This window comes from Somniosus microcephalus, chromosome 28 (assembly GCF_052327205.1).
Source record: "Somniosus microcephalus isolate GS21.2 chromosome 28, FLI_Smic_1.0, whole genome shotgun sequence".
In the NCBI taxonomy this organism is placed as follows: Eukaryota; Metazoa; Chordata; class Chondrichthyes; order Squaliformes; family Somniosidae; genus Somniosus; species Somniosus microcephalus.
Genome location: NC_141014.1, coordinates 16300133 through 16318906, shown reverse-complemented (window position 1 = coordinate 16318906; position 18774 = coordinate 16300133). Strand labels below are relative to the sequence as shown.

The 18774-nt window shown below is 43.5% G+C and overlaps 1 protein-coding gene across 3 annotated transcripts in view; it reads left to right on the top strand.

Moving 5' to 3' along the window:
• Positions 1–18774, top strand: part of LOC147099001 (histone acetyltransferase p300-like) — a 131571-nt gene that overhangs the window by 42032 nt on the left and 70765 nt on the right. For all 3 annotated transcript variants that reach the window (XM_085969519.1, XM_085969518.1, XM_085969520.1), the window contains exons 3-8: positions 9811–9987; positions 11063–11318; positions 11777–11890; positions 14681–14923; positions 15817–15925; positions 16270–16407. In XM_085969519.1, the coding sequence (XP_085825645.1) occupies positions 9811–9987; positions 11063–11318; positions 11777–11890; positions 14681–14923; positions 15817–15925; positions 16270–16407 (1037 nt within the window). The remainder of the gene's footprint in view (positions 1–9810; positions 9988–11062; positions 11319–11776; positions 11891–14680; positions 14924–15816; positions 15926–16269; positions 16408–18774) is intronic.

Here is an 18774-nt window from a genome sequence, read left to right as displayed (position 1 = left end):
TGCATTCTACTTCAGCAAATTTTTAACAGCTATGGTATAGAATGAAGAAAATATAGCTGTTGCTCTGGTTGTTGGTTCCTTAGGGAGAGAGTCTCTTTAAACAATGAAAGTGTGCCCTGGGCGGAGCAGTTTCTCTTTCAGTTGAGTGGCTGAGCATGAACCTGGGGCTGGGATTAGCCTGCTGTTGGCTGTTTAGCTCAGTGTGGGGGTTCTTTTCACTCCTTTGTTCTTGTGCAGAGGTGCAGGTACCATCTGTTGTCCATGTAGTCCAAGGAAATCTTGCCGTTTTCTTTTCTCCTTTCTCTTCCTCCCCTCCCCCCATCAATAAAACATGAACATTTTATTTCCATGCCTTAAAACTAATTGAATAAAATAAGTTAAAATGAATAGGAATAGTTCACTAAAAAACTTTAGTGACAAGTGTCTGATACATGAATTCTGTTCATGCATTAGTAGTTCTGCAAGGCTACTACGGAGTCAAAAACACACCCCCACTTTTGAAATATTCTTGCTATCATTCCTAGTTACAGAGTTGAAAGTTTCATAGCCATGATGATTTCAGCATAAATATTGAAATGCTAATGCTTTGCATATGCTCATACAGGTTTATCATTAGTACGAAAGTCAGTGCATGCTTGTACAAGTTATCATGTGCCAACAGCAATCTGTACCAGTGGTAAATCTCTTCCTAAAAAATCTGTTTAAGCACCTTTTACAGTTTAAAAATATCCCAGTTTTGGGTATTGGATAGAAATATGATGCATGACAGAGCAGTAGCTTATTTTCTATAACCTGATGCTTCTGCCACCTCCCAAATTGTATAACGTACACCTCTAAACTGGTGAGCTGGAACCTGGAACTTGTATATTTCTGCCTGTCCTCACTAATTTTTTGATTTCAATGTTATTAAACTTCATAAATGAGTCATCATCTACATTAATTTTTCCCCTTTTTCTTACTTCCTGAAGGCAGTGGTTCTGGAAGTATGGTTCTACAGACCTTCACAGCGCTCTGCTATCTTGCCCAAGTGGACATTTGTTGTTTCTTTTAACAACTCTCTCTCTTTCTCTTTTTCTCTCTTTCTCTTTTTCTCTCTTTCCTCTTTTTCTCTCTTTCTTTCTCTCTCTCTCTCTCTCTCTTTCTCTCTCTTTCTCTCTCTCTTTCTCTCTCTCTCTTTCTCTCTCTCTCTTTCTCTCTCTCTCTTTCTCTCTCTCTTTCTCTCTCCTCTTTCTCTCTCTTCTTTCTCTCTTTCTTCTCTCTCTTTCTTTCTCTCTTTCTCTCTCTCTTTCTCTCTCTCTTTCTCTCTCTCTTTCTCTCTCTCTTTCTCTCTTTCTCTCTCTTTCTCTTTCTCTCTCTTTCTCTTTCTCTCTCTTTCTCTTTTTCTCTCTTTCTCTTTTTCTCTCTTTCTCTTTTTTCTCTCTTTCTTTTCTCTCTCTCTCTCTTTCTCTCTCTCTCTCTCTCTCTCTCTCTCTCTCTTTTTCCTCTCTCTCTCTCTTTCTCTCTCTCTTTCTCTCTCTTTCTCTTTCTTTCTCTCCTTTCTCTCTCTCTTTCTCTCTCTCTTTCTCTCTTTTTCTCTCTCTTCTCTCTCTTTCTCTTTCTCTCTCTCTTTCTCTCTCTCTCTCTCTCTCTCTCTTCTCTCTCTCTTCTTTCCTCTCTCTCTCTCTCTTTCTCTCTTTCTCTTTCTCTCTCTCTTTCTCTCTCTCTCTTTCTCTCGTCTCTCTTTCTCTCTCTCTTTCTCTCTCTCTTACTTCCACTGTTTTGCTCTCGTGAAGCTGCCGAGTTGTGCACAATTCCACATAAGCCAGCTACCCTCTGTACCTTGTCCAAATGTCTGTTTTCCAAAAGTGTGCCTAAATCATGTGTAAGCAGGCTATTTGACCTTCAGGGGAGCAGCACAGCTAAGCCCAATGTCAAAACGCATGCAGTATCCAGTCAGGATCATTGGATAGCAACAAGCAGCAGGAACCCTCACTGTTTTGCCTTTTCCTGTCTTGGGACAGCCGAGGCCAATTGTCGCATCCCGACTGCTGAGATCAGCTAGTTCAGCACAGATGAGGGCTGAACCTGAAACCTTATGATGCATTCATTTTTAGAAGAAACGTCCGAATGTCTGAACTGTCCATTTCTGAAAGTGGGAACCTAAGTTCTGAAAGTGCTTAAATTTTCACATTTCATATACTCAACAGTCAGAGTTGAGGACATTGACACACAGTACTTTACCACCCGAGTCAAATCGTGTTTTATAACAGTTAAATTCTAATGTTATACAAATCCTAAAAAGTTAATAGCTCACTGAGTGAGAATTTAATGTAGATTACACAGTAATGGTCTGTCTGATTTGAAATGAGCATGGGGGTCTGTTGTTTTTCCCAACCCCACACACGTTGAATACCTCGTTAATGACTAGTATTGCCCATCATCTATTGATAGATACTAGCTTGTAAGAATGTAATGGGGATACCTACAAGAAAATATTCATACTTGAAAATCATATTAAAGTCAACCTGTCCATAATGTTTACCCGTTCTCCCCTTCACATTATGACAATGTAAATAAATTCTATTTTTAGCTTTTCTTGATATTTTTGGTATAAATTAACCTCCTGGGGGAAGGGGGGCAACAATGCTGCTGCTGAAGACAATTCTAAAACGTTTTGTGAACACAGGACTCTTGAGAAATTACATGGCAGTGCCAGCAAACGAGCTAGAGATTTCCTGCATGTTTCGCAACTCTCAGTCAACAAGTGATGGTTAACTCTGTGTTTTAAAGTAAAATCGGAATTTGTGCATCAACAACTGCTAATTTTACAACATATCTGAAGCCAGAACACAGTGTGATTGGAACCCCTCCTTTTCTTTACACTGGAACTTGCAACGTTAGATTCTTGGGGCTTTCAGACTTTTTGTTATGTTCCTGCCACTGCAAGAGAGGTTGCTTCTTGCAAGTGAGGATGGCAGCATTGGAGCTGTCTGATTCTACATTCCCAAATATAAGACTGGACAGGCATGTTCTGTAAGGGGAGACAACAATCGGCCAAGCTTCCTGCCCTGATTGTTATTCAGTAAGTTATTCTGGAAAGTGCTCATCTGCTGTAGACAAGATCTGGCTTAACTGCAGCTCCCCCCCCCCCACTGTTGAATAGCTTGCTAAATCAAATTACCTGCCTAAACCTCACCGTGTCTCTACCTCGTTTAAACTCCATCTCATTGACCAAACTTCTGATCATAGAATGATTACAGCCAGTCGAGCCCATGCCGGCTCTCTGCAAGAGCATCTCAGCTAGTCCCACTCCCCCACCCTTTCCTCGTAGCCCTGCAAATGTTTTTCTTTCAGGTACTTATCCAACTCCCTTTTGAAAACTGTGATTGAATCTGCCTCCACCACCCTTTCGGGCGGTGCATTCCAGATCCTAACCACTCGCTGAGTAAAAAAGGTTTTTCTTATGACACCTTTGGTTCTTTTGCCAATCACCTTGAATCTGTGTCCTCTGGTTCTCGACACTTCCGCCAATGGGAACAGTTTCTCTCTATCCACTCTGTCTAGACCCCTCATGATTTTGAACACCTCTATCAAATCTCCTCTCAATCTTCGCTGCTCTAAGGAGAACGACCCCAGCTTCTCCAGCCTATCCACGTAACTGAAGTCCCTCATCCCTGGAATCATTCTCGTAAATCTTTTCTGCACCCTCTCTAAGGCCTTCACATCCTTCCTAAAGTGCGGTACCAGAATTGGACACAATACTCCAGTTGAGGCCGAACCAGTGTTTTATACAAGTTCATCATAACTTCCACACTTTTGTACTCTATGCCTCTATTCATGAAACTGAGGATCCCGTAAGCTCTTTTAACCGCTTTCTCAACCTGCCCTGCCACCTTCAATGATTTTTGCACCTATACCCCCAGGTCTCTCTGTTCATGCACCCGCTTTAGGATTGTACCCTTTAGTTTATATTTCCTTTCCTCTCATTCTTTCTACCAAAATGTATCACTTCACACTTTTCTGCATTAAATTTCATCTGCCATGTGTCCGCCCATTCCACCAGCCTGTCTATGTCCTCTTGAAGTCTATCACTCTCCTCCTCACTGTTCACTATACTTCCAAGTTTTGTGTCATCTGCAAATTTTGAAATTGTGCCCTGTACACCCACGTTAAAGTCATTAATATACATCAAGACAAGAAAAGCAGTGGTCCTAGTACCGACCCCTGGGGAACACCACTGTATACCTTCCTCCAGTCCGAAAAACAACCACTCACCACTACTCTCTCCTGTCACTGAGCCAATTTCAAATCCATGCTGCCACTGTCCCCTTTTATTTGATGGGCTTCAACCTTGCTGGCAAGCCTATTATATGGCACTTTCTCAAATGCCTTTTGGAAATCCATGTAAACTACGCCAACCGCATTACCCTCATCAACCCTCTGTTACCTCATCAAAAAACTCAATCAAGTTGGTTAAACACAATTTTCCTTTAACAAATCCGTGCTGACTTTCCTTAATTAATCCACACTTGTTTAAGTGATTGTTAATTTTGTCCCAGACTATCATTTCTAAAAGCTTCCTCACTACCGAGGTTAACGTGACTGGCCTGTAGTTGCTGGGTTTATCCTTACGCACTTGTTCAAAAAAGGGTGTAACATTTGCAATTCTCCAGTCCTCTGGCACCACCCCCGTTTCTAAGGAGGATTGGAAGATTATGGCCAGTACCTCCCGCGATTTCTTCCTTCATTTCCCTCCGCATCCTAGGATGCATCCCATCCGGTCCTGGTAACTTAGCTACTTTAATACAGCCAGCCTTTTTAGTACCTCGTCTTTATCAATTCTTATCCCATCCAGTATCACATCTACCTCCTCCTTCACTATGTCTATGGCAGCATCCTCTTCCTAAGTGAAGACAGATGCAAAGTACTCATTTAGTAGCTCAGCCATACCCTCTGCCTCCATGCATAGGTCTCCTTTTTGGTCCCTAATTGGCCCCACTCTCCCTCTTGCTATCCGTTTACTATTTATATGCCTATAGAAGACTTTTGGATGACCTTTTTATGTTAGACCCTTGTAATCTTCCTTTGGCTTGGCGCCTTGTTTCCCTCATACTTTTTGAGGTGTCTTTGGGTGTTTCTCTGTTAAAAACACTGGCCCAGAAATTCGGGTCGGGGGCTTCCCGCGGGTGCAAGCCCCCGACCTACACTTGCATATCGCGCTGACATTTGAAGACTGGGCCTGCGTGGATTTCCGGTCTGTGGCCCGGTTCAGCTCCTGGCGCGCTGTGCGTGCGTGATCCAGCGGCGTACTTAGTGCGATGAGCCGGCTGGGATCACGTGAGCACTGGGCAACCAATGGGAGTTTACAAAAGTCCATTCATGAGTTAGACATAAGACCTGTCAAACTCATGAAAACTCCGGGCGCCCAAAACACTACTTAAACTTTAAATAAAAGTTTAAAAAAATCCCAATAATTAAATTAACTATTAATAACTTTAAAAAACTATTTTAAACAATTATCGGGTCCAAAAATACACTTACCTTACTGTAAATTCTTTAAAAATAATAAACCTGTGGGGAAAAAAAATTCTAACTTTAATTGTTAGACCACTTACCTTTTTAAAACGAAGTCCTTACGTCTGCTTTTTACATTCGTAAAAAGTGGAGGCCTTCACGCACGGACAAACCTGTCACACAAAAAAACGAAGTTCAACGCGTACGCGCTGCCCCAAACGTCGCAAGGGAACCGCCTCTTAACCCCTTGGTTCAGAGGAGAGGAAATGCCGGTTTTCCGCACATGCGCTGTGCATGCTGAAATCCGGCACTTCCAACGGGCCCACGTGTGAGTACCCCGTCCGTACTCATGCGCTGGGACCCGAATTACTGGGCCACTATATAAATGCAAGTTACTGTTGCATCACTCGTTATCTGAACTCACATGAGGATGGCCACTTGGAGGGCTGTTGGTGCCTGTCGACTCATTCCTCAGCAAGAGCCAGGCACTTTCAGGTGTCAAGGGAAGAAAAATCTAGTAAAGGATCCCCTTCCCTGCCTCTGCTTATTTAAAACCTGTTACATCTGTAATATTTTTCAATTTTGACGAAAGGCCATCGACCTGAAACGTTAACTCTGTTTCTCTCTCCACTGATGCTGCCTGGCCTGCTGAGTATTTCCAGCATTTTCTGTGTATATTTCAGATTTCCAGCATCTGCAGTATTTTGCCTTTTTTTACTTTAATGTCATTTGTTGAAGTGTAGCATGTTTCTTTTGAGGTATGATCATGTGCTATGACAGCAGCTTTGTAAATGAAAATCATTCTCTCTAACCACTTCAAATGGATACATTCTATCTGCAATGGGTATGTTATCAGTCAACCCTAACCCTTCCTTTAGCTTGTGTTTATACATGTTCTCTTCACTGGCATAACTTTCTACTATCCCTCCCCAACCCCAGCTCTGGGAACAGTAAGGCCAATCTTGGCATTCCCACTGCTGCTCTAGCTGAGATTAACTAGGCATGGATCAGGAATCGAACCTCTGTGGCTCCGTGCACGCCACGTGATGCATTTTCTCACCAAGCCATTGGGGGAGCCCCATGGTGAATTAAAAAATATATATACAGGAAACTTTGGTTTATCCGGAGGTTAACTGTCCGGAATGCTCGAGCCACCAGCAAAATTCAGGAGTCGGTTCAGTAAGTTTTTTTTCTTTTCGTTGCTTTTTTCCCACCAGTCAGGCTCTGCAAGGTCTAGCTAAAGCTGTTGCTTAGCTACAGAGACGCTTGCAAGCTATGGCCGACTGTTTAGAAGCTGTTGCTAAGCAACAGGGTTTGTTGCTAGATACGGAGCTCAAAAGCTTCCGTATGTTTTAACATTAGCGCTGGTTTGTCCGGCAGTTTTGATGGGACGGCAACAGCTTGGTGCCGGATAGCACAAAGTTTCCTGTATTTGGAATGCTGCTTTGAATTGCTGTACCTCAGTCATTTGCACACAATTAAATCAAATTCGCCATTTTGCAAGTACAGATTTTGTCTCTGTAGGCTCCACTCTTGCACGGATTTAGCTTGTGCCTATTTTGGCTTTCTCCCAATGCTTACACCACAGGGCTGTACCATTATTTCACAGGTTTCTATGATAATTATATTGCCTGTGTACCCCTGATAAAGCCCAGAGCAATATGCTTGCAATACCATGAGCTAGTAAGATAATCTGCAAACTGAGTACCTTTCTGATTTTTGTTTATTTTGCTTTGTGGTTATGGTTTAGTAGTCAGAAGAGAGACAGAGTGTGAGTGGGCTGTATCCGTTTGAAGTGGTAGGTTTGAGTTGCTGTAAAGAATACTTTTACAGTAGTGCAATTGACGTTACTTACAGGTTGTCTCTAACACTTCAGAGTTCACTTAATTCCCCCTTTTCTGAGTTTCCTTGCATCGCACAGCTTCACCAGCCGGGAAGATGGTCAAAGAGATGCTCTGACATCCACCCCTATAACTGGGCAGCAGCTATGCAGCACATGATGATCCAGGCAACTTGCCCTCCAGTTTTCACTTCTTTCCCACAACAGTGTGTTGAGATTGGGAATGCCACTATGCTGTGTCCCTTCCTTATGAAGAAACTGTTGAAGTGGGTTTCTGTTAAGTGATCACTTTTTTTTAGTTCTGCCCACTCTCCGCAAGAGTGCAGTCGAAATGTTCTTAATTTGGGAAGCATTTGCTGCTCTTTTTAAAAATTAACGTTAATCCAAAAGAGTGAAATTACCTGTAGTATTCAAAAAAAGTTACCTACTTGAACTGGGTACAACATTCAGAAATACAAACACGGATTTTGTCCTTCCCAACTTACTGAAAACATTTTGAAGTGTACAACATTAAGGTGAAATACTCGTGGATGTTTGTCTGTCACTGGTAGTGGAAGGGGAGTGGGTGGGGAGAAGAGCAATTTGAAGTGATGAATTGAGAGTACCACACAAGAAAGGTATTGTATGACGGTTACGTTTCTTGGCTTACATGATACCAATTTGCTATAAGCAACACTACAGTCAGTGAAATAAGCCCAGTTGAAAATGCTTTGTTGTCCATACATCTGTGGATTTATCTAGCAATACTACAAACTTTATGCTGTTGCAGTATCAAAAATTTCCCTATTTGTAAATATATCAATTAGCATGTTTTCAAGTAAATTCTTGTGCAACAGACAGTCTTACTCTGGATTGATGTTATTTTCTTAAAAAGAAAGGAGCAAATACTTCCCAATTGAAATTATTCCATTACCAAATGAAAATATTTGAGTTACATAAATTTTATGTTGGCTCCGAAGACCCTTGTAGGTGGCCAACATATAGTTTTATTTTGGGATGTGTCCTCCAATTCCAACTTGGTCAAAAACTGCAATTCAATTTATAGCATAAATCTCAAAATAAATGCATTTACTCCTGAAAGCATTTGGCTCCAACAGGTACCGTTGCCAGGTTGGTGACATGACTTGGTGTCGAGCCATAAGTGGATATTTTTGAAGACAGATTTTAGAAGTTGCTGATGCAAGCTGTGCATTGCATTTTGAGTCAGGGGATTAATCGAGGTTATATGTGAATTTTTAACTGACAACTAAAAATGGTGGGTGTTTTGAAGCTTCCACTTGGGTGTTTTATTTGAGGTGTACGCATTATAAATAAGATCCTCTGCCAACTCCCAATGCCTTAAGTGAGCAACTGAGTGCGTGGGATGCACTGATAACTCATTTAATATTACAGCACCGTGTTGTATCTGGAGATAGCAAAGTAGGTAAATGCAGTAATCGCGGTGATTTATTTTTTCACCACCTAGTTCTACACTGTACCTTCTGAGGTGCAATGCTTCCAGTGGTAAAGGTCAATGACTGCTGTTAGCAACACACTATCATGCTTCCTATTTTATTTTGGCTGTTGCTGTAAGAGTATTATGTGAAGTCTTTGCTAGCTTCAACCTAGTACCTATCGAATGTAGGATTGCAGCACAGAAATGTCAGGGAATTTGGAACAAGCTGACCATTTTATTCAGGCTATCCGGCTGCTGATTGAGGAATTGTGGGGACTCTGCTACAGTCGGGTGTTCTTCATTGACGTTAAAGCACATTGTTGAGGCAAATTAGAATGAACGTTTCCCTACTTCTGACCACACAATATTCTGAGCAATGTGTTTGCTGTCATTTCTCAGGTTCACAAAATGAAAATGTGCTTCATTGCCCAGGACTGGTTAGTTTTTAGAACTGAACTTAATGAGTTAAAGTTAGGTTGGAAAATGCATCTGTGGGTTTACTCATCCAGGACGAACCTTTCTCAAAATATTCAAGCCTTTGGCTGTTTATTATAGAGCACGAGGGTTTATGTTGTGTGGTAATGTAGTATTTGCTTTCTGCCACTGGAGGCCCTTTATGAGCTATAGTAAATGTTCATCTACTGAGAAAAGCACTTGCACTGCTCCTTCAATTTTACTCCTAATGTCCCAGGGAATTAAAACTGAAATGTTCTGCACACCTTGCCCACCACATAAAGCAATCTGACCTTGAAGTTCGCAACGTTGAATCTGTTACAAAATTATTTATACTTTTGAAGCTACTGTTGGCTGTACAGCCTTCTGATTTCTTGTAGTTATTTCTTCCGAACATTTTTGGAATGTTAACTTTGATGAGGATTGCTGGTATGGTTTAATAACATTTTGAGTTGATGTAGTCTGTCTTCTAAATAAGTCCTCTTCCTCCCACCAAATAAAGTTGAATATAGACTGAAGAGACACCAAATGAACATCTCAAGATCATCTTGCTGAGTGTAAAAAGTTAATTTCAATCTTTTACTAATAGATGGGAATGATGGGGACCCCTAGTCCTTATGGACAGCCATATGTACAGAACACTGGTCAGACGCTGGGCGCCAGTGGACTTGGGCAGCAGATGCAGAACAAGGGTGGCTTAGGGAACAGCCTGCCTCAGTTTACAATGGACAAGAAACCTGCTGGTGGCACTGGGATGCCAAACCTGGTGAGTGCTGACGGGTTCACGTATCTTAAATTTCACACTTCCTTGTTTCCTGACTTGTCGAGTTTAATTTTAATGAACTGCAATAAGAGTAAAACATCGAAGGAAGGGAATGCCAAAATAGAAGCTTGAAAGTTCTTTTTTAAAGTGTGCTTATTTTTTACAGCTGGCAGCTAGGCAAGGGGCAGATTTGTGGCTGCATTTGAGAGCTTCTCTGGTTATAGTTAAATGTGTTCAGAGAATACCATTAGAAGATTGGAGGATCATCTAAAATTGTCCACTTGCACATACCACCATCAGACCAATTGCAGAGTTGCACTGGTAAAAAGCCTGCAGAGATAACTCCCCCTGTCCATGTGTAATGAACATCATTCGGGACCCTGAAAGAGGGTGAATATTTAAAAAGAAAGGGATCTTTGTACGTGCTGGTGACCTGTAGTCGCTGCTAAATAGTGTGTAGGGTTGTGGAGAAACTCTCACTATCAGGACTTTGACAGAAGCACTAATAAAAAAAAAAAAAGGTATCTACTAGAGATTAAAAAAAGTCCTTAATAATTTGACATGCTAAATTATGCCCGTTTCCTTTGTGGTGTCAGCCCTGGCTCAGTGGGTAGCACTCTCGCCTCTGTTTCAGAAGGTCGTGGGTTCAAGTCCCACTCCAGAGCCTTGAGCACATAATCTTGGCCGACGGTTCAGTGCAGTGCTGAGGGAGTGCTGCACTCTTGGAGGTGCCATAACATGAGACGTTAAACTGAGACCCCGGCTGGCCTTTTTGGTGGACGTAAAAGATGCCATGGCTCTATGCGAAGAAGAGTGGTGGATTCTCCCAGTGCCCTGGTCAATATTTATCCCTCAACCAACATTAGTAAATATAGATTACCTGGTCATGATCTCATTGGTGTTTGTGGGACCCTACTGTGTGCAGATTGGCTCCCATGTTTCCTACATTACAACAGCGACTACACGTTTAAATAAATAAATAAATAAATAAATAAAACTTTATTGGCTATAAAGCGCTTTGGGACGTCCTGATATTGTGAAAGGTGCTATATAACCGCATGTTCTTTCTTTCCCAAAGCCGCAGCAGCCTTCTCCAGTGCAGCAGGGAGGAATGGGGCAGCCCTCAGGGCAGGGAATGGGTTCGGCACCCACAGCAGATCCAGAGAAACGAAAACTCATCCAGCAACAGCTGGTTCTGCTTCTGCATGCACACAAATGTCAGCGTCGGGAGCAAGCCAACGGTGAGGTACGGCCCTGCAACCTGCCACACTGCCGAACCATGAAGAATGTCCTGAATCACATGACCCACTGTCAGGCTGGCAAATCCTGTCAGGGTGAGTATGGGCTGAACTGGTAACGTGTGAATATTGGCAACAACTACTTGTCCGACATTTCAGTTGTGCAGGATTTTGTGTACTCTGTTTCAAATTATTTAGCATAGTCTTGAATTTCTTTGACATCATTTACATTCCTCTGTAAAATGAAATATGCATCAAACCATTTCTGTAAATTTTCTCCCATTGACACATGATGGTGCTGTGTGCTTATAGAAATTACTCTGGTCAAATTTATGAAGAACCTGTTTCTATTACAGTTAACCCATGATTACATCCTGTTAATGCCACCTGATCTACAAAAGAGTGGAATTTCTGTGGCGGTTTAGGCTGAGGTGCTAAAATCAGAGCTCCGAACTCTCTCTCAAGCTTCTTTTGAATGTGGAGTTCTGACTTGGTTGTATTTACTGATGGTCTTACTTGTCTGCCCTAATTGTTTTATTGTTGATTCTTTACAGTCGCACACTGTGCTTCATCACGTCAGATCATCTCCCACTGGAAGAATTGCACAAGGCATGACTGTCCTGTCTGTCTCCCTTTGAAAAATGCTGGGGACAAGCGTAACCAGCAATGTAAGTCTACCTGCCTTCAAAGTTTGCAAAAAGAATGATGCAAAAGGTCCACCTAGGGTTAGGTTTTTTTTTAAAATATAGACTTGAACAATATAGCTATGGTTTCAAAATGTACAGTCATTACCAGTAGTTTTAATTTTGTTAAATAGTTTCACAGTAGAAAAATAACTTTTATGCTTTAGATTCAATCATTTTTAGTTATTAATGAACAATTCTGAAGAAACTGGTGCTTTTTGCCATTTTGAGGAGTGCCTCTAGGAACCTTGCATATAAGCTACAGGGCAAGTTGGTGGTGAGAGGATTTCACATGCCGCTGTAAGCCAGATAATGCTATTTTGTAAGGACAGGAGTGTATTACAGGAAACTTTGGTTTATCCGGAGGTTAACTGTCCAGAATGCTCGAGCCACCGGCAAAAATCAGGAGCCGTTGCGTTAGGTTTTTTTTCTTCGTTGCTTTTTTTTCACCAGTCAGGCTGTGCAAGGTCTCGCTGAAGCTGTTGCTAAGCTACAGAGATGCTTGCAAGGTACGGCCGACTGTTTAGAAGCTGTTGCCAGGGTTTGTTGCCAGATACGGAGCTCAAAATCTCTATGTTTCAACATTAACGCTGGTTTGTCCGGCAGTTTTGATGGGACGGCAACAGCTCGGTCCCGTCGGTGCCGGATAGCACAAAGTTTCCTGTACCATGTAATGCACAAGATATTCGGCTAAAGTAAAGGTGTGTTACTGTACTTCAAGGCCACAAAGTCTCAATTGTTAAGTAAACGGAGCTTCCAGTCAACCAGCGTTTAATTGTTTTGTGATGGAACAGTGTAGATTGGAAATTACTTGCTGCTTTCAGGCTCCAGCTTAGGAGCAGCGAGTGTTACATGATTGGCATTCTTTCCTTTTTGTATTGCATTTGTAACAGTGTTTTTTGGGTATTTGTGTGTATGAAACTCACATACCGTAGGTAATTTACTATTTTTATGTATTCAGATTACCCACGGTGTTGCTCACAGTGATTGAAAAACACTCCATTTTATGCTGTGTTGTGTATAATATATGAAATATACTAATTTATGATTAATTTTATTTTAATTTTTATGGGGGGCGGGGTTACTGATATTTTCAGGATCACATGTTATTGTGTCTACGTTTTTGTGGGTCTGGTAAAGCTGTGGCCGTACATTTTAGTTTGCCTTTTTTTGAAGTCCAGGGAACTGCGATGCTTTTTGTTTCGGGTATATAGGAGGTGTTACTGTGGAGGATGTGCTGATACACTTTCAAAACTGTGGGGAGGGTGGTCTAAGGTGTGGAAGAGGATGTTGGTGTTTAGGAATGGCAGGTGGGTGTCGGAGTATCAGGGAAGAAGGTTGGGACTATGGTGTTGGTGAACTGGAGTGGTGGTGACATGTTGGCGAGGTGGGTTGTTGGATGTGACGGCCGTGGGTGGGGGGTCCTGGTGGATGGTACAGGAGAGGGTTAAAATGCTGCTTGGAAAAAACGATTATAGCCAATTTGTGGTCATGGGAACTGAGTTTAGGTTTTTTTTAGTGTTTACTGTACTGTGCATCTACTGTCTATTAAAAATGCAGTAATTAGTATTTTAAAGTACATAAAAGTTGATTCCTGGATCATAGTCAGGAATGCAGAAATAGGGTTTTTCGCCACTAGTGGGTGGAAAAGGTGGGGTGTAAGGCAGGAGGCAGGGAGAAGTGGCAAGAGCAGGAAGGCTTCAATGTTTCGGGTGAGCGTGGTGCGAGATTGTAGGACAGAGCGAGTTGGAGGAGAATGGTATATAGCAGGGTGGGTAAAGTGGTTAAGGGGAATTAAGACTTCAGCTCTTCTTCCCCCCGCCCCCCCCGGTTTAGGAATTTTCAACGATTTTGTTGGCAAAGCCTGTTACTTCTCTATTATTTAAAAGTCAAATACTTTGTTTCCCCAAAGTTCTGAGAAAGCTGTTTAGGGAATGCTACTCGCACACTTTAGAAGTTGGTTCTTGGTCAGAGGCTTTTGAGGTGCTGGCCAGGCAAAGTGAAGCGAGAGGAAAGCAGCAGCACAATTGGAGGAGAGAACTGAAGCAAGGTTCCATGAGGCCAGGCTGGATGGGCCAAATGGAGTTTGCGACAGTTAACCTCCGGAGGGCTGGATGGGATTGTAGGCAGGATGTGTCCAAAGGCTGGGATCAAACCATGTCGGGCATGGAGCTGAGGTCCGAGCAGCACGCAAGGTGGAGCCATCATAGTCTCTGGCAGGTAGCATTATGGAGACCAGCGCCATCTGACTTGGACACGGAGCTGGAAGGACTTACTGGGAGACCAGGATAATAAGTTAAGTGCAATAGTGTGACGGAATTAATGCGACAGATTGTGAGAAGAGGTAACTAAACGGGAAGTTCACGCATATGCAAGTCTTCCCGTATAATCTTGTGTTTAGAACTTTTGTTACGCTCCAGACATCACGTTCTGTTACAAGTGCAAGCAACTTTTTTTTTTTTAAAAGGAAACTATGCATTTCATCCTGGAGGCTGAAATTTACTGAGCACTAAGTGACCGTACAATTACATGAAGTATTTGAGCTCTAGCTTTAAAGGGGCAAGCCAGGGTAGCAGCTAAACATCAACACTGTTCTCGGAGATCCCAACCCTTGTATTAGGGTTAATGTTATCATATTTCTCTCCCCCCCCCCCCCCCCCCCCCCCCCCCTCAGTAAATTCAGTTGGTGGTAGGAACTTAGTCAGCTCTAGGGAAAGATGTTGTGTCTGAACTCGGAATTGGATTTATGTGCATCTTCTTTTCATCTTTCCACAGCATTACTAGCTGGAGCAGCTGTAGGATTAGGAAACTCATTAGGGTCAGTAGGGGTTGGACAGCAGAACACGCCAAGTTTAAACACTACCAGTCAGATCGACCCGAGCTCTATAGAGAGAGCCTATGCAGCGCTTGGCCTCACGTATCAGGGTAACCAGATGCAGCCTCAACCTCAGATGCAGAACCAGCAATCGTCTCAATCTTCACCGGGGCACCAATCTCTGCGGTCTATGAATGCTATGGGTAGGTACAGACAAACTGCATGCAAAATGGGTGCAGCTCAGATTCTCGGTGATTATCCATCTTCAAAACATGTTTGTGCCGTGTTCTAGAAATCCTCATCCCATTTTGTAGATGCTTATTTAAATGATTGTCTGTATAAATACAGGTACTTTACATAAAACAAGCAAAGCACTTAACTCTCTTTCAATACTTAGCTTATTAAAAGCCCACAAGAGCTGAGCATTGCTCACTTACGTGTATGTGGATTACTTTCTATCCTGATGGACAGAACTGACCATGATAATGACTGTTCAGAATCATATTTTCTTGTGTTGAGACACAATCCAGGGCAAATTTATGAGATGTGTTGAAGCAGTTTGAATTATTGAGACTGCTGAAATTGGATTGGTTAAAGTGCCACTCTAGTTGGTATTTGCAGTTAATATATTTAGTATAAAAAATTTAACTTGTGTATATAGTCCTGTTGACTGTAGTATTGGATGATGCAATGGGTTCCAGCTGAGAAACCGCCACATGGACACCAAAGATCTATATGGAACTTTGTATGGGGAGTTCTGAATGGAAGACTGACAATAGGCAGACAGTTGCAAAAGCTGGCAAAGGGCATAAGGTCTTGCCTTTTACCAGTTTGGCTATGGCAATCAACTGACTGACTAATATGCATTCAAACACTTTCGGGGTAAAGTTGCAAAAGAAGTACTGCGTCTGTCCCTTTTTAATAATTTTGCATAATGGCACCTTTCACCATATCTTTGCACAGTACTGCTTTGTAATTGCTACATTAGTAGAATATAAGACAACAGTGGGAATTAGTAGCTGCATGTGAACTAATCAGATTTTCATCAACTGAGACTGTTTTAGAATTCCGCTAATGACCTCGTCTGGTTTTGCAGGTACCAGCCAAATGGGCGTGAATGGAAGTAATGTGGGTGTGCAGGCCCCCAACCAGCAGTCCAGCTTGCTGCATGATGCTATGCTGCTGTCATCCATGACCCCACCTAAGTAAGTCTAGGATTCATTCTTGCTCCTTGTTTCTAGTTTCATGTCTTTCCTCTGCAGTTCTATGTGTAGTGTAAACATACAAGCCTAAGTTTCAATGCCAGTGTTGCTCGACAACCAAGAGGTGCATCGCCCTTTTTTCCTGTGACCATGCTAAGTGTCGGGCATCATGTATAGCCTGACTGAAATGAAGTCTTGTAAAAGTGTGTGGTCGTATGTGTGCCTCCTCACTTAGTACAGAATCTGTAAGAGAACAATTAAGACCAAGAGATTGTCCTTTGCAGTCTTGCCTATTACATTTCCAACTTTTTGTATGTATTACTCACACCAACTTTTGATGCTTTCAGCCCAATGCTAGGTGATGGCACCAGTGTTAGTAACCTAAATGCAGTACCAACAGCAACGGCCCCCTCGAGTACTGGCATTCGGAAATCATGGCATGAAGACGTCACTCAGGACCTACGCAATCACCTTGTTCACAAACTGTAAGTGGTCAGCTGAATATGTGTACGCGATAGAGGACCTAGATACAGCCACTGGGGTGATCATTTATTCATGATAGTCGTGGGATGATTGGGATTTTTGTGGCCTAATGTATACAACTTTATTTTGTTTTCAAGCAGCAGTTTATTTTTCTTCCTTTTCCACCTATTTTCTGCTCTCCTGGTGATGTTTTGGGTCTTTCCTTGAGTACAGTTCCCGCTACGAAAAACAATAAGAATAAAACCAGACGGACCACCCGGCATCGACCTCGGCACCGGAAATGACAACGGCAAACCCAGCCCTGTCAACCCTGCAAAGTCCTCCTTCCCAACATCTGGGGGCTTGTGCCAAAATTGGGAGAGCTGTCCCACAGACTAGTCAAGCAACAGCCTGACAGTCATAATTACCGAATCATACCTTACAACCAATGTCCCAGACACCACCATCACCATCCCTGGGTATGTCCTGTCCCACCGGCAGGACAGACCCACCAGAGGTGGTGGCACCGGGGTATAGAGTCGGGAGGGAGTAGCCCTGGGAGTCCTCAACATTGACTCAGGACCCCATGAGGCCTCATGGCATCAAGTCAAACATGGGCAAGGAAACCTCCTGCTAATTACCACCTAACGCCCTCCCTCAGCTGATGAATCAGTACTCCTTCATGTTGAACACCAATTGGAAGAAGCACTGAGAGTAGCAAGGGCACAAAATGTCCTCTGGGTGGGGGACTTCAATGTCCATCACCAAGAGTGGCTCGGTAGCACCACAACTGACCGAGCTGGCCGAGTCCTAAAGGACATAGCTGCCAGACTGGGTCTGCGACAGCTGGTGAGGGAACCAACCAGAGGGAAAAACCTACTTGATCTCGTCCTCACCAATCTACCTGTTGCAGATGCATCTGTCCATGACCGCATTGGTGGAAGTGACCATCGCACAGTCCTTGTGGAGACGAAGTCCCGTCTTCATGTTGAGGATACCCTCCACCGTGTTGTGTGGCACTACCACCGTGCTAAATGGGACAGATTTCAAACAAATCTGGCAACTCAAAACTGGGCATCCATGAGGCGCTGTGGGCCATCAGCAGCAGAATTGTATTCAACCACGATCTGTAACCTCATGGCCCGGCATATCCCTCACTCTACCTTTACCATCAAGCCGGGAGATCAACCCTGGTTTAACGTAGAGTGCAGGAGAGCATGCCGGGAACAGCACCAGGCATACCGAAAAATGAGGTGTCAACCTGGTGAGGCTACAACACAGGACTACTTGCATGCCAAACAACGGAAGCAACATGCGATAGACAGAGCTAAGCGATCTCACAACCATCGGATCAAATCAAAACGCTACAGTCCTGCCACATCCAGTCGTGAGTGGTGGTGGACAATTAAACAGTTAACAGGAGGAGGAGGCTCCAAAAATATCCCCATCCTTAATGATGGTGGAGCCCAGCACGTGAGTGCAAAAGACAAGGCTGAAGCATTTGCAACTATCTTCAGCCAGAAGTGCCGAGTGGATGATCCATCTCGGCCTCCTCCTGAGGTCCCCAGCATCACAGATGCCAGTCTTCAGCCCATTCAATTCACTCCACGTGATGTCAAGAAATGGCTGAAGACAATGGATACGGCAAAGACTATGGGCCCTGACAACATTCCGACAATAGTACTGAAGACTTGTGCTCCAGAACTAGCTGCGCCCCTAGCCAAGCTGTTCCAGTACAGCTACAACACTGGCATCTACCCGGCAATGTGGAAAATTGCCCAAGTTTATGTCCTGTCTACAAAAAGCAGGACAAATCCGACCCGGCCAATTACCGTCCCATCAGTCTACTCTCAATCATCAGCAAAGTGATGGAAGGTGTCGTCGACAGTGCTATCAAACGGCACTTACTCAGCAATAACCTGCTAACTGACGCCCAGTTTGGGTTCCGCCAGGGCCACTCAGCTCCTGACTGTGGTGTATGTGCCTTTAAGAGCCCCAGGTGTGCTGTGGTGCCGGTAATGGCCACTCGGGCTATATAAGCCTGTATATTGTGTATATCCGTTACAACCCCCCCCCCCAGACTTTGCTTAGTAAACACCTATGAACCAACTTCTGTCTTCAGTGTCTTTATCAACACACGGACACTACAGTGGCGACGAAGTGGAAACGGACTTGGCAGCACCTCCAGGACATCGATTCCTCGGGCGTCCAGAAGACTCAGGAAAGTGAGAGAAGCTGTGGTTTCACCAGCTGGCCAAGCTGGTGGCAGGTACTGCGCTAATCCTTCCTGGGCGCCAGGCTGGGGCTCCAGCGGCTGGCTCTACAGCTGAGACAGGCAGCGAAATCGGAGGCAAGCAATAACGGACTGGGAGGGAGCACTCGGGAGACGG